Below are 12,453 nucleotides of genomic sequence, written 5' to 3' on the forward strand. Positions count from 1 at the left end.
TGAGAGTGATACACTGAGGCTGGGCATAACCCTGTTTTTAAGGTTTATTCAAAACAGCTACTTCTTATTTCTCAATATAAGATTATTTTGCTTTAAACATGCATCCCTTTCAGGGCTGACAGGATTTTAAACTTTAATAAAGTTTGCAGCCACCCAGGCTGCGTGGTCCAATAGCATCGGTTTCATGGCTTTTAGCTGCTCTGCTCGTTTAAAATTTTATTAATCAGTTTCAGCTCCTCCTTTTCTGATTATTTCTGATTTACGGACAAAGGAAATGATCGCATTGTTTCTTCTACAAGTAGCTTTTTCATCTGAAATCTAAAATGGAAATCCGGCCGCACAGAATCCCAGAACAACAAACATATTTTAACCAATAGTATTTAATGATTTATGCAACTTTTTGCTAAGGCCCAATCCCCCCCCCCAGAACAGTACTATTAGGTAAACCAGTCCCTTGCATTTTATTGGCCAAAAATAAATTCAAACATACCTAAATAAATATGTGTTCATGGAAAACGGAGGAGGGCGGGATCAACCAAAAACAATTCTAATTAAAAGGCAACTTGAAAACACAACAGTTTTCTCCATGAACTCTTTAAAATTGAACATTTCTTTTCTCTAAAAACAAAAAAAAACAAACAATTGTAACGGGGAGTCAGTCCTCAGCAGCTTCCACTCCATGTCAAGTAGCACGACTCTAAAACCATTCATTATAAAAACTGAGGTGGAACACTGCCACCAGCTGGAAGTTAAAAGCTTTGGTCACAGGAGTTTGAGAGGATGTGGGAGGGAGGCCGTCGGTGAGAAGAATTTCTCCCCCTCCTCATCACAAAGTGTGGAATTTAAACGGGTTCTGAGCACAGCGAGCTGGATGACACAGTCTCCTTTACCTTCAGGGCGATGAGAACAAGCGAAACTTTCGAGAGCTTGGGAGGTTCTGACTACTTTGGACCAGGATGGCTCATGCACGGGTGGATGTGTGAGAAAGCGTATGGGTTCGAGGCCTTTTCCATCTGTCCGAGCACTTCCATACTTCATTGTAGTTTCTGTCTTTTAACCAGAAAAATCTGAAACTCTAAAACCCCACTTTTTTTTCCTTTTTTTTTTTTTTAATACCCCCAGCACGGAGCCAAAACTCGCCCCCACCCCCTCTGCTGCGTGAGTCTTCCAGGGCTTTGACCCCCAGAACGATGCCACTCTGCTGAGAAAGCAGGCCAGGTGGACTGGGGTGGATGGACATCAGAGGGCTGGAGGGAGGCCGACTCCTTTCCCAACCCTTCCATGACTCCTCACCAACCCCTTGCTGCCGTCTGACCAGTTCCCCTGGAGCTCTTCATGGCAAGGTGGGATGCTTTTAGGACGGAAGAGACAGTATAGCGTCACCCCCCACCCCGTCAAATGATTCAGTCAGTCATTTAAGAGGTGTGAGCTCAGTTTGAGGCGCTGTTGTTGGAGGAGCTGGATGTCGAGGCCACGGCCATGCTGGAGGTGCCCGAGGAAGCCACCGACTTGCGGATGTGGGGCATTAGGAAGGGGTCACTGGCCAGCTGGTGGACGTCGATGCGGTCCTCTTTACGGTAGACTAGACAGCGCCTTATAAAGGCCTGGAGAGTTACAAAAGAAACAGTGAGGTAGTTAAGTTTCATTTTTAAACCATGTTATCATCGTGTGATGAAAAGTCTCGTACCTTAGCTTCAGGTGTGACTACAGGTTTAGGGGGAAACTGAACTTCTGTGGCCTTCAGAATCGTGTTCTCCTGCAGGATGTCCTGCTGCGACTGGTTGTGGCCAAAAGGCTAAAATAAAAAAAAAGGACGAGAGACGGAGAAGTGGTGTTACTGAAACACGTCCCTACAGCCGGGACAAAGTTACAACTAAGTAAAAAAAAAGTGCAACGGTAAAAACTGAAAGCCTGCGCGCAAATTTACAGATTTATCCAGTATTTTAAAAGCATATATTAACTGTAATTTATCAAGCTTGTACACTGATGCAGTTTTACCATCTGTATGCACATTTAAACAATGTTAAGGTCTTTTCTCCTCAGTGAAATATATTTTATTTTCTAGCAGCTTTACAACATCTCAGAATAATAACTCACGGCTGTAAGAAACATTTCCTTCTAAACAATGCTGTTTTATTTTAGGTTTTGAGCAAATATTGTGTGTAATTTGTTAGCCCAGCTGCATTTCACAGGACAGCATGAAATATATTATAACAAATTATTTTCACTGTTTCTTTGGTGAGTTTTCCTGATAGATGAATCAAATGTGGACATTATAGTTACAAAGTTCTTTCTTTTTCTAAAAAACATCAATTTAAATGTGAAAATTAATTTGCTAGGAATTAAAGTCTGGAAACACGAATGCTTTTCTATACTTTTCCTTCTTTCCAAACTTATCCAGACCTGGAAAATATTAAAACTGTAGAAACCCTGTAATCAGTTTAGACACAACTACGTGTTCTGTTCTGATAATAGCTGCATTTGTGGCTTATTTCATGACTATTTTATGCTGTTTTCAACAACAGAAGTTCAGAACTGCTCATGAGTCGATGCGGTCCGTCTCCTACCTTGCGGCCGTACAAACACTGGTAGAAAATGACTCCCACAGACCAAACGTCAACCTTATTGGAGATTTTCGGCGGCTCCTTGCCGACCACAAAGCACTCAGGTGGAAGGTACCTGAAGGAAACAATTCATTTTAGGATGTTTAGCCTTTCAAACTGCGAGACTGTGTGCGATTTATTTCATTCACCCTTCTCTGTGAGAGTGATATCAATGACTGTGTGCACCAGTTGGTCCTTGAGAACCAAGCAACAGATAAATAAACATCATATTCACAGAACCGACTGATCAACAGGACCCCTTTCAAACATTACAACTCCACAAGTCAAATTTTTATGCATCTTCTCCATAATTGCATGAAGCCTCTGACATATATTTACAATCGAAAACAGAAATGCAGACTGATCTCCCATTCCAATGTTAAGGAACTATCCAATTAACAAATACAAGAAACTTCAGTGTTTCTATGATTTACCTTGATTTTCTTTCTGTCTGCTGAGTCATCAGCTTTTAGCTACGATCAGCAGCTATGAACTGATGCTAACAGTTACACGTGTGTGTTTGGGCTCAATGAACCACTTCTGTCAGCTCAGAATATAATTCACACAGAACGACTCTCTTTTCTCTGACATTAACTTACTGTCACCTTCCAGAACTGTAGCTATTATTAAAACTACTATTTTCGGTTTGTCACGGCGCGCTGCGTGTCCGTTCAGGCACAAACCGTACCAGTACGTCCCTGCTCCCTGTGAGGTCAGCTCCATCCCGTCCACCGAGTTGTAGCTGTCGTCGTCCATGATCTTGGACAGGCCGAAGTCTGTGATCTTTATCTCCCCGCAGGCAGTGCCGTTCACAAGCAGGATATTACCTGAGGACAAAAGGAAAAGGCTGACTTTATATTTGATCTGGGCAAACACATCAGTTCTGGCTTGGTTAGTTACGCTGAATCTTAAAATAAAGAGCACTGACAAGGAAAAAAAAACACTCAATTATTTAGTTTAATACACTCACTCCTATTAGTTATAGTGACTGAATACCAACTGCTCTTCAGCCACTTGTTAATAACTAGGTAATTATTAGAGTTGTGCAGAAAAGTTGCATTTGTGTAAAAAACAATAAAGAAAACTGTCCCCCTTGAGAAAAGAAAGAAAGCAGGGTATAATTAAAGGCCTAGTATTCCTTGTAGGGATGCATTTCATTTCATATGAGATGTGTTAGATCTTAGGATGCGTTAGGGATCACTCCCAGCTGCTACCACTACAGATTTCAGCTCAATGTCTGGAAAATTCCCTGAGTTATAGCAACGTTTGTGTCAGCTGGCTGTGCTGGCTACGTTTGATTTGGGTTGAATCCCGAAGTTTATCAGTTGTAGATGAACATCCAATGGTTACTTTCTGAGAGTTTCACTAAAACCTGTCCAGTGATTCAGGAGATATTTTGCTAAAAGACCCTGTTGACTCCAATAGTTCGGAGCAAAATTTTAAAAACAGGTTTTGTGCGATCTGTTGGTATCTGGAGTCTGTGTTGGGAATGACTCTCAGCTACTAACAAACCAAATTTTAGCTCAGAATCTGTGACATAGCCAGTTTTGTGTTGCTTAGCTGTGGGAACCATCTTAAATGGGGTTGAGTCCTAGTGTAATAACAAGAGTTATGCAGCCTATGAACCTCACAATGTTACATTTGAGTCAAACAAACGTGTAAAGAAAAACACAGAAGTGTGGAAGAACACTGAAGGCAGGGAAGACTCACCGGGTTTAAGGTCGTAGTGGATGATGGGCGGTCTGATCTCATTGAGGTACTTGAGGGCGTTAACAATCTGCATGATGATGGAGCGGCCCTCTTTCTCTGACATGAGTTTGTGCTGCTTCAGGTAGAAGTCCAGGTCGTTCCCTTCACAGTACTCCAGGACTGTGCAGAACCTGCTCAAAACACAACCGGAACGCTGTTTGGTACTTTAAATCAACAGAATAAAATAAATAAAAAGACCCTTTTTTAATTCTGTATGGGGGGGGGCATATATTTTAGAATGACTTACGAGTCAGTGTCAAGTGAAAAGTAGTCATAGAGTTTAACTATTCGTGGGTGGTCGAGCTCTTTATGGATTCTATATTCTCTGCACGCATGTCTGGGGAAAAAAAAGGCGCATTTAATCACACTATTTCAGTTATAAACAGTAAATGTAATAAAAAGGTTAGAATCACTAGCATGATAAAAATCATGTTAAAGTAAAAAAAAAAAAAAAAAACTCACTTGTGATAATTTTCCTTCTTCTCGTCCCTCCAGTTCTTGTTCAACTGGTGGATTTTAACTGCGACATACCTTTGCTCCGTTAAGTCAAAGGCCTGAAGAATAAAAGGTCTCCGGTTAGATAGAAACTGCATACGGCATTGTTTGGTTTTTAGCTGAAGCAAGCCTCTTGCCTCACATAAATTGGCTTGTGTTCATTAATCATTTTTACTGCAGTGACAGCAGATTCTTGGAACACTGACTTTGTGGCTCAGTGATTTACCTCAAAATGTTAAAGTCAACGTCACATAATACTAGTAAAGAATGCACAGACACTACAGTTACTTTAAGAAACAAGATGGCCCACTGTCAGCAGTTAGACATCACAATCACTGACATTTTAAAGCAACAACAAATGTTGTATTTCATTTTTATGCCATAAAACTAATATTGCAATACAATTTATTGGATAAGAAATAATAAAAAAAAGAAATGGCTGAGAAACAATCTAGCTCACATGTCTACATATCACTTATTAAAAAGTGTTTCTCCACTTATTCTCACCTTGTACACTTCACTGAAACCCCCCCGCCCAAGCAAATGGAGTAGCAGATATCTGTCATTTAGCGTAGGGTGATCTTTAAATCTACAGAGGAGGAGAAAAAGGAGAAGAGTAATTAGAGCACAGAAACAAAAAAAAAGGACAAGAAGTCACTTTCATTTGTGCACGCCTTTCTGTTCCCTTGACAGCTATTTTTGGAGACAGTTTCATGCTTGAATAGGCACCTCGATTACAACAGTAACTTTACCAAGTTGGCTCAAGAAACATTACATTATCCGTTACGGAGCCAAACGTGCCTGAACAAAAGTATTCGCACCGACAGGCAGACAGGGCCACATATTAGAAACATCAGGGACGAAATCCTAGATCAACACAAACGTTTAGAAAGCTGAAAACTAAATTTGATCATTTTAAACTAGAAGGGTTGACTGAAAATGAGAAATACTTTGGATTTTAAATGTGAAATGGCAAAACTTCCATGCTATTGCTCATATCAACTGGTATTACCTTATATTTTGACAAAAAGTATCTTTATAAGTTCTCCATCAAATAATTATTTTATAGGTGCCAAGACAAACTGCACAAAAGTATCACAATTAACAAGCAAATTTATAAATCCATTATATTTATCAAGCCTGAATGATAACAGCATGTATGACAGCACAGTTGCATCATATAATCAGCTTGAAGAAACCACTTTTGTAATGAAATCATACTGGGAATTATCTTCATTGTGGATCCTTTTCAGCTCGCGTATGTGAAGGTTCCGGACTCGCTCCAATCTCTCCAGTTCTGCCTGGATCTCTGCCTCCTCCTGCAACAAATAATATTAAATCAGATGCTGCAACAAACACACTACCCAAAAGACCACAGTTCAGTGTGGAAACATCAAGAGTTTTCCATGAATACAAGTTGCATTACCTTCTTAAGATATCCTAATCTGAGTTTAAAGATTTCCTCCTGTTCATGGTACTCTGCCTGTGATAATCTGTTAGAAAACAGAACAAATCTCAGTCTAACTTACAACATGCATGTGTGCAGGAAAAAACAGCCGATGTCAAAAAGAAGATTAATAAAAAGTGGTATCGTACGCTTCGCTTTCTGTGCCGTTGGTCTTGCTTTTGCGCTTGTTTTGCTCCAGGCTCGGCGGTGGAGTCTGGGCCATAGAAGGTGGCTTGCGTTTGGCCAGAAGCTTCCTCTGCCTTTCAATGTCCTCTCGTTGAGAGTTGATCCTCTCTTGTTGTCTGGAAACCGAAAAGTACATCAGTGACCGATGCGGTTCGCGTAGGGTTTACTGCAAGCTTTCTCACTCCCAAATCTGAGGAGCTGGCGTTACTCAAAATGTCAGAAACGGAAGTGTGGTTTGACTCCTAAATGATAAAAATCAGGCTTAAAAACATCAAACCCCTCACTTGATAAGGTTTTGAAATGCATATCCATCCGTCCACTGCTCAGTGAAAGATGCTCCATGCCTTACAGTGGTAAAGTGACCCAGCCGAAGCCTATCCTGCATACTTTTATCGCGACACGCCATCTTTTCCTGTTTGGACTGAGAAACAGACAGAGGCACAAGTCAAACTTGATTAACCAACAAGACAAAAAAGCCACACAATCTGAACAACACCCTAAAAACATTAAAGCTTAACAAGATTAACATACTTTTTCGATAAGCAGCTTCTTGGACATGGTCACGCATTTATTTAACCGTTCTTTGTATCGCTCCAGCATCTTCTGCTGTTCATCAATTTGTCTTCTGAGATCACAGTTTGCCTGGAGCAGAACGTGGAAACCAACAGGAAACGGTGAAGTGAAATATAATTTTACCTTTTAATGTGCTTACAGATACAGAACCAACATGTCAGCTCTTCAGTGAAAAACAGTGAGCATATTATTCTGAAAACCAGTGAAACAAAAAGGCAAGCAGAGCGGCAGAGATGAAATGTAAAGAGATTAGTACCCGCAGCAAATCGTCTATTCGGCCCTCCTTCTTCTCCAGGTCAGAGTTCTTGTTGTTCTCCATTGCTATTAGTTTCTCTATAGTAAGGTCAGACTAAAGAGTGAGCACAAAAGTGTTTGTTAATGATGGATCATTCGGAACCACTGTCAAATTTAGTGAAACAAAAAGTCCTTCCTAACAATTTATTCCAGATTACAATGATTAATGTATATATTTGTTTGGTTTGTAAGTCAAATTGCATAAAAACCTGTTTTTAAATATATTAAACTGAATCAAACAAACAGGCACCCAGCCTTGAAACGTGTGTCCAGTACCTGTGTAGCTTTGTGGAGCAAGAGAAGAGACGCTGGCTTCATTGAACACGAGGAGTGCTCCGTGTTGGCCGAGCTGACGGACGAGGGACTTCCTTGCTGCACCTGAGAGGCAAAAACGTTTATTTATTAGGACATTAAAAGGCACGCCATAAATAAAAAAAAATGACAAAAGTAAATTAGAAGCATGCAAATCTACGATGTATGCGCTACATTCTCAACAAAATTCTGAAAATCCTAATCAGGGATGTCTAATCCTGGTCCTCGAGGTCCACTATCCTGCATATTTTAGATGTTTCTCTGCTTCAACACACCTGATTTAAATAAACAGGTGATTAATAGGCTTCTGCAGAACTCGAGGACACGCTGAAGAGGTAATTCAGCTCCTGAAGCAGGTGTGTTGGAGCAAGGAAACAACTAAACATGCATGATGGTGTCCTCTGAGGACCAGAGTTGGACCCTGCTGTGTTAACTGATCGGAGTAATGTTTTATTGGTTAAAGAGATGAAAGGCATTTACAACAGGTTCGACAAAACTATATGTTCACAGCATGTGCCTGCCTGGGTAAGTGTGTTTGCATCACAAATATTTGAATTGTAATTATATTAAAAGTGATATAAATCTGAATAACTGCAACCCGGATCTCCTCTACAACACACCAACTCTGTGCCATGCTAACAGACACATCGCATTTGTAAAAACAAACAAAAAAAAAAAACAACACTTAGTGGTCGGTGTTAAAAAGAAGAATGTTGAGAGAGTGTTGAAGGATAAAAAAGGCATGAAAAACACCGCAGAGCAAACACGCTCACCGTGACAGGAGGATTGGACAGAGAGTGTTGTGGGGAAGAGCGGACCACTGGTGGAATTCCCCTGGCAGGGCTGGTACCAGGACCGCTACCTCCCGCAAACTGACAGACGAAGACAGATCAGGAGGAAGAAGTGACAAATAAAAATAAATAAACAAATAAATGGGGGAAACAAAACAGAAAAACAGCAGAAGGAACGGGTTAGAAAGTATGAAGTGTTATATACTAAAGCATTTCAGAAGACATGAGCGTTGTGCTACACATAATGTGACGAAAAAACGAAAGATATTTCAGTTACATACCTCAAAATAATCACTAATTTTATGTCCCCGTGCTCCTGCTTTGCCTGGAAAAAGAGAAGCAGGGAGTTTAGAAGAAGGGGAAATAAGAAAGACAAAGATGAAACACTCCGAGCAGAGCAGAGGGACAATCTTACCTTGGCTACTGTCAAAGTGGTCCGCTTTGCGTTTTCTCACTCTCTGGTCGTTAGCCTTTTTCTCTGGAGTCTGTAAGAAAACCGGCGTGAATCAACCATAAGCTAATGAGGTGACAGAGAGATTGCCAGCACAAATAAATCTTGCTAATACATGAAGGAGACCAACCTCGAGCTCTTTGTCGCTAAGGGAGCCCACACTGCACAGACTTTGGTTGGATGACTCGTTTTGACTCTGACCCGAGCCCTGATAAAATAAGAGAGCGATTAATCACAAAAAAACACCTCAGAGATTAAAGATAAGTGCACAAGTGTAACAGTACCGGTAGTTTCAAATGAAAGCAGTTGGGAGAAAACAGCAAAAGAAAAAAACTGGGTAAAAGTGGCAAGAAAGCAAGAAGATGGAGATGTTTAGATAAATATAATTGCTATTAAATGCTCACTGAATGTAGACCTCCATCAGTACTAATGCTGGTTCCCTAGGTGATGCCTGTCAATCAAATGATTCACATCAGAATTCAGCAGGCACTGTCCAATCAGGAAGAGACACTTAGTCATTCAGAGCACACCAGAGCTCTCTCTCACTGAACCCTCCTAAAATGGCTGAACATTAGGAAAGCTGCTGAGGATGTATTCCTCTCTCTATCTGTCACCTTTAGATAATGCCATCCATTTTTCCTCCATTTGTCCCAGTCTTAATCATTTCTTTTTTTTGCTCTCAAGAAGCCAGCAAAAAAAAAGGAAAAAATGTGCTTTTTGATCTAAAAACTAAAGCTTCTTTTAAACCAGTCATCTCCACCAAAAAAAATACCTTGGCTGTTTGTTCTAAAGGAAATGCACTTTGCAACTATTTGCAGCCCCTTCTGTTGCATTATCAAAAGGTGCTCTATCCCTCGTTCTCAAAGGGTAATAATTATCCTTTATACCGGCTGAGTGATGACACAGAGAGCATCAGCGCCATAGGGCTATCCAAGGTCAAGAAAGGAAAAACTATAGTACTCTGTGACTTTTCAGACCACCAAGCCGTACATCTTCACGACCTTTTACTAACAAACTTCACTCTCACCCGCTCCCCTCACACCGACATTGAATCTCTTGTCATACAGGGCAACTGTGGTGTAATCCCTTAGCGAGTGCCGCCATTTTCTCTGCGGCAGAAGCCATGCCACGCTCTGGGCTCAGTTCTGCCTATGGCTGGCACAGGGCCCACTCCTGGCACCAACTCTGGCTCCCTAACTGATCCAAGATCACCTTTCCACTAAGACAACTCCATCCATGTAGTAAGACAGAGGGTGGAAGGGGGGAAGAAAAAAGGAACAGCCTCCACTTATACCTGGTCAAGAACTATTTCCGCATTCCTCCTCTGCCTTCACTCCTCTCCCCCCTTACCAACTCCGTCCTGTCTGTGGCCTTTTTGGCAGGCATCGCCACTTGCATATACAGCCACTACATCATGAGCCAGGGAGAGATGCCATGTCACACCAGCCAAAAAACACAGACACGGCTCAACATTCTCCAGAGACAGACAAAGGAAAGGAGTGAGCCCAAACTGGTACAGGCTGAAAAACAGAAATATACTGAAGTGAAGTGAGACAAAGAAAAAGGGAGGAGATTTGCAATAACATGAAACAATTAAAACCCCTGATTAGGAGCGCTTCGATAAGAAAGCGTTCCCTCGATCAACCTTTGCGACATCTGCTGTAACACAAACCTTAGCCACTCCAACTCCGGTAAAGCGAGCCTCCAACAGCTCTTGCCGTCGGGGGTCCAGGCTGTGCAGTTCTTCCATCATGGCTGCAGAGACAAGAGCATAGATTAAGGAAGGTGTCGAAGAGACTGGAATATTCAGATGGCAGTGAGGGATCACCGCTTCAAAAAGGCATCGGTTGTGATGAGTCATGGCTGTTTTTAGCCATATGGATGTGGAAAATTCCTGTTCTGAGTCATCAATAAGCTTGGCAGTGTTTTACACTATCATATCAACCAAGAGCAAGCCATACAACAAGGGTTATTCAGTAAGGAACCTACAGAACAGAGTGGTCAACTGCAAGCAATGACAAACATGAGGTTTGCATCCACAGACACAGGCCAGATGTATAGAGTCACTGCTTGGAAAATTATGGCATCACTTGATAACGCCTTGACATGACAGGCCTAAGTTACATGGCGTTGTTGTTATAAAAGGTCACTAATGGAGGAACTGCCAAGGAACACTCACAGCAATGGAAAAGGCCACAACAGACAATAAGTACCCAGTTCACTGGCCTGGTGAAGGTTTAAATTACACGCCCAAAAAAACAAAAAAAAAAACTGGCTACAGTGCCTATAACCCTATGGTTTGCATTCATTAAATAAAACAGTAGCGCAACTGGGAGAGGATGTATATATTTCTTTTTAAAATATACACATTATAGACCTTAACTTCACACGTAAACATGCGGCTCGGCGTTTAAAAGTGCAACGTATTGATTAAAAACACGAGAGGATCGGTGTGATAGATGAGCTAACAAGCCTACCATCACTTAGCAGTTTGGAAGCTAACGGTTAAAAAAAAAAAAACGAGCTAACTCAACAAAACAAGGAAAATGCTGACTAATGTTGACACAAACGAGACATTATATAGACAGTGAGAGGAAAAAAAAAACAATTACCACACGAAGATGTAAACTGTTAGGCGTTAATAGGTGTCCCACAAGCTAACGATAACCCCCCAAAAGAAGCATCTTCTTCTCAGTGCTCGTGCCACGACAATTGGACTCGCTGTTAGCAGAAATAATTCCTTTGTTCGACAGCCCATCCGGACACTCACTGTAGATTAGGATCCTCTCGGTCCCCTGGAGCCGCTGACCCCCACGAACCGTCTCCCGTTTGTTGTTTCACCGGTGCTCGGCAGACCCTCCCAGGCTAGGCCGCATCCACAGCCTCGTCCCTCGCGTGCTGGTTGTCAGCCGGACGCGCGCCGCGTAGCTTCGGAGGGGGCGAACGGAGGATTCCCGCGGAGGCCTCGGCAACTCCGGGTATCCCAAACCCGCCTTTCTGTGCTCCTTAGGCGGGGATCCCCATCGCATCCCTCCTTCCGAGGACCATACCCGTTGCTTTAGCTTGGTATCTCGCCCCACACAATGGCGACCCTGGAGAATCTGCGGGTTTTCTTTCCAGCAGGTATAAATAATGTCTTTTTTTTGAGCCAGCGTTAGTGACACCCCCCACCCCCCTATATTTATCTCCCCCGGTGGTGCGATGAATTTAGGGTCCAGTATTACAACCTCGATCAAAACAAAGTTCGGCTGCAGCTTCCTTCCGAGCTGCAGAAAGGGAGAGAGAGAGGGGGGTAAAGAATCTGTTTTCGGAAGCGTTTCAGCTGAATCCGGATCAATTCGCTCCTGTTCTCATGTTTTTTTTTTGCAATGTAAACAATAATCAGTAAAATCTCATATTTTCTCGTGAGATCGTTAAAGTAATTTCACCTTCCTTTCGGTCCACGCCTGCCCCGAATCTGTTGTCTGGACCAATCGCAAATCCCTCTCGGCACAATAACACCCCCCCCCCCCCCCCCCCCCCTCCACACACACAGCCACTACAGATGATGGA

At 42.2% G+C, this 12,453-nt stretch overlaps 1 protein-coding gene across 2 annotated transcripts; it reads right to left on the minus strand.

The window, feature by feature from the left end:
• Window positions 1-362: 362 nt before the first annotated feature.
• On the minus strand, window positions 363-12,374 carry tlk2 (tousled-like kinase 2). Of its 2 annotated transcripts, XM_017429506.3 has the most exons (21): window positions 11,672-12,374; window positions 10,574-10,656; window positions 9,032-9,109; window positions 8,866-8,935; window positions 8,732-8,775; window positions 8,433-8,531; window positions 7,624-7,725; window positions 7,310-7,402; window positions 7,012-7,122; window positions 6,765-6,901; window positions 6,444-6,596; window positions 6,274-6,340; window positions 6,069-6,166; window positions 5,355-5,436; window positions 4,815-4,906; window positions 4,600-4,689; window positions 4,314-4,483; window positions 3,292-3,430; window positions 2,568-2,679; window positions 1,688-1,795; window positions 363-1,604 (listed from the first exon to the last, which is right to left on the minus strand). In XM_017429506.3, the coding sequence occupies exons 2-21, from the start codon at window positions 10,652-10,654 to the stop codon at window positions 1,431-1,433; spliced, it is 2,100 nt and encodes a 699-aa protein (XP_017284995.1). In that variant the 5' UTR covers window positions 10,655-10,656; window positions 11,672-12,374; the 3' UTR covers window positions 363-1,430. The 2 variants fall into 2 exon arrangements, with proteins under 2 accessions (XP_017284995.1, XP_017284996.1); XM_017429507.3 differs by lacking the exon at window positions 8,433-8,531 and having other exon boundaries at window positions 11,672-12,373.
• Window positions 12,375-12,453: the final 79 nt, after the last annotated feature.

Source organism: Kryptolebias marmoratus, linkage group LG12 (assembly GCF_001649575.2).
Source record: "Kryptolebias marmoratus isolate JLee-2015 linkage group LG12, ASM164957v2, whole genome shotgun sequence".
Classification (NCBI taxonomy): domain Eukaryota; kingdom Metazoa; phylum Chordata; class Actinopteri; order Cyprinodontiformes; family Rivulidae; genus Kryptolebias; species Kryptolebias marmoratus.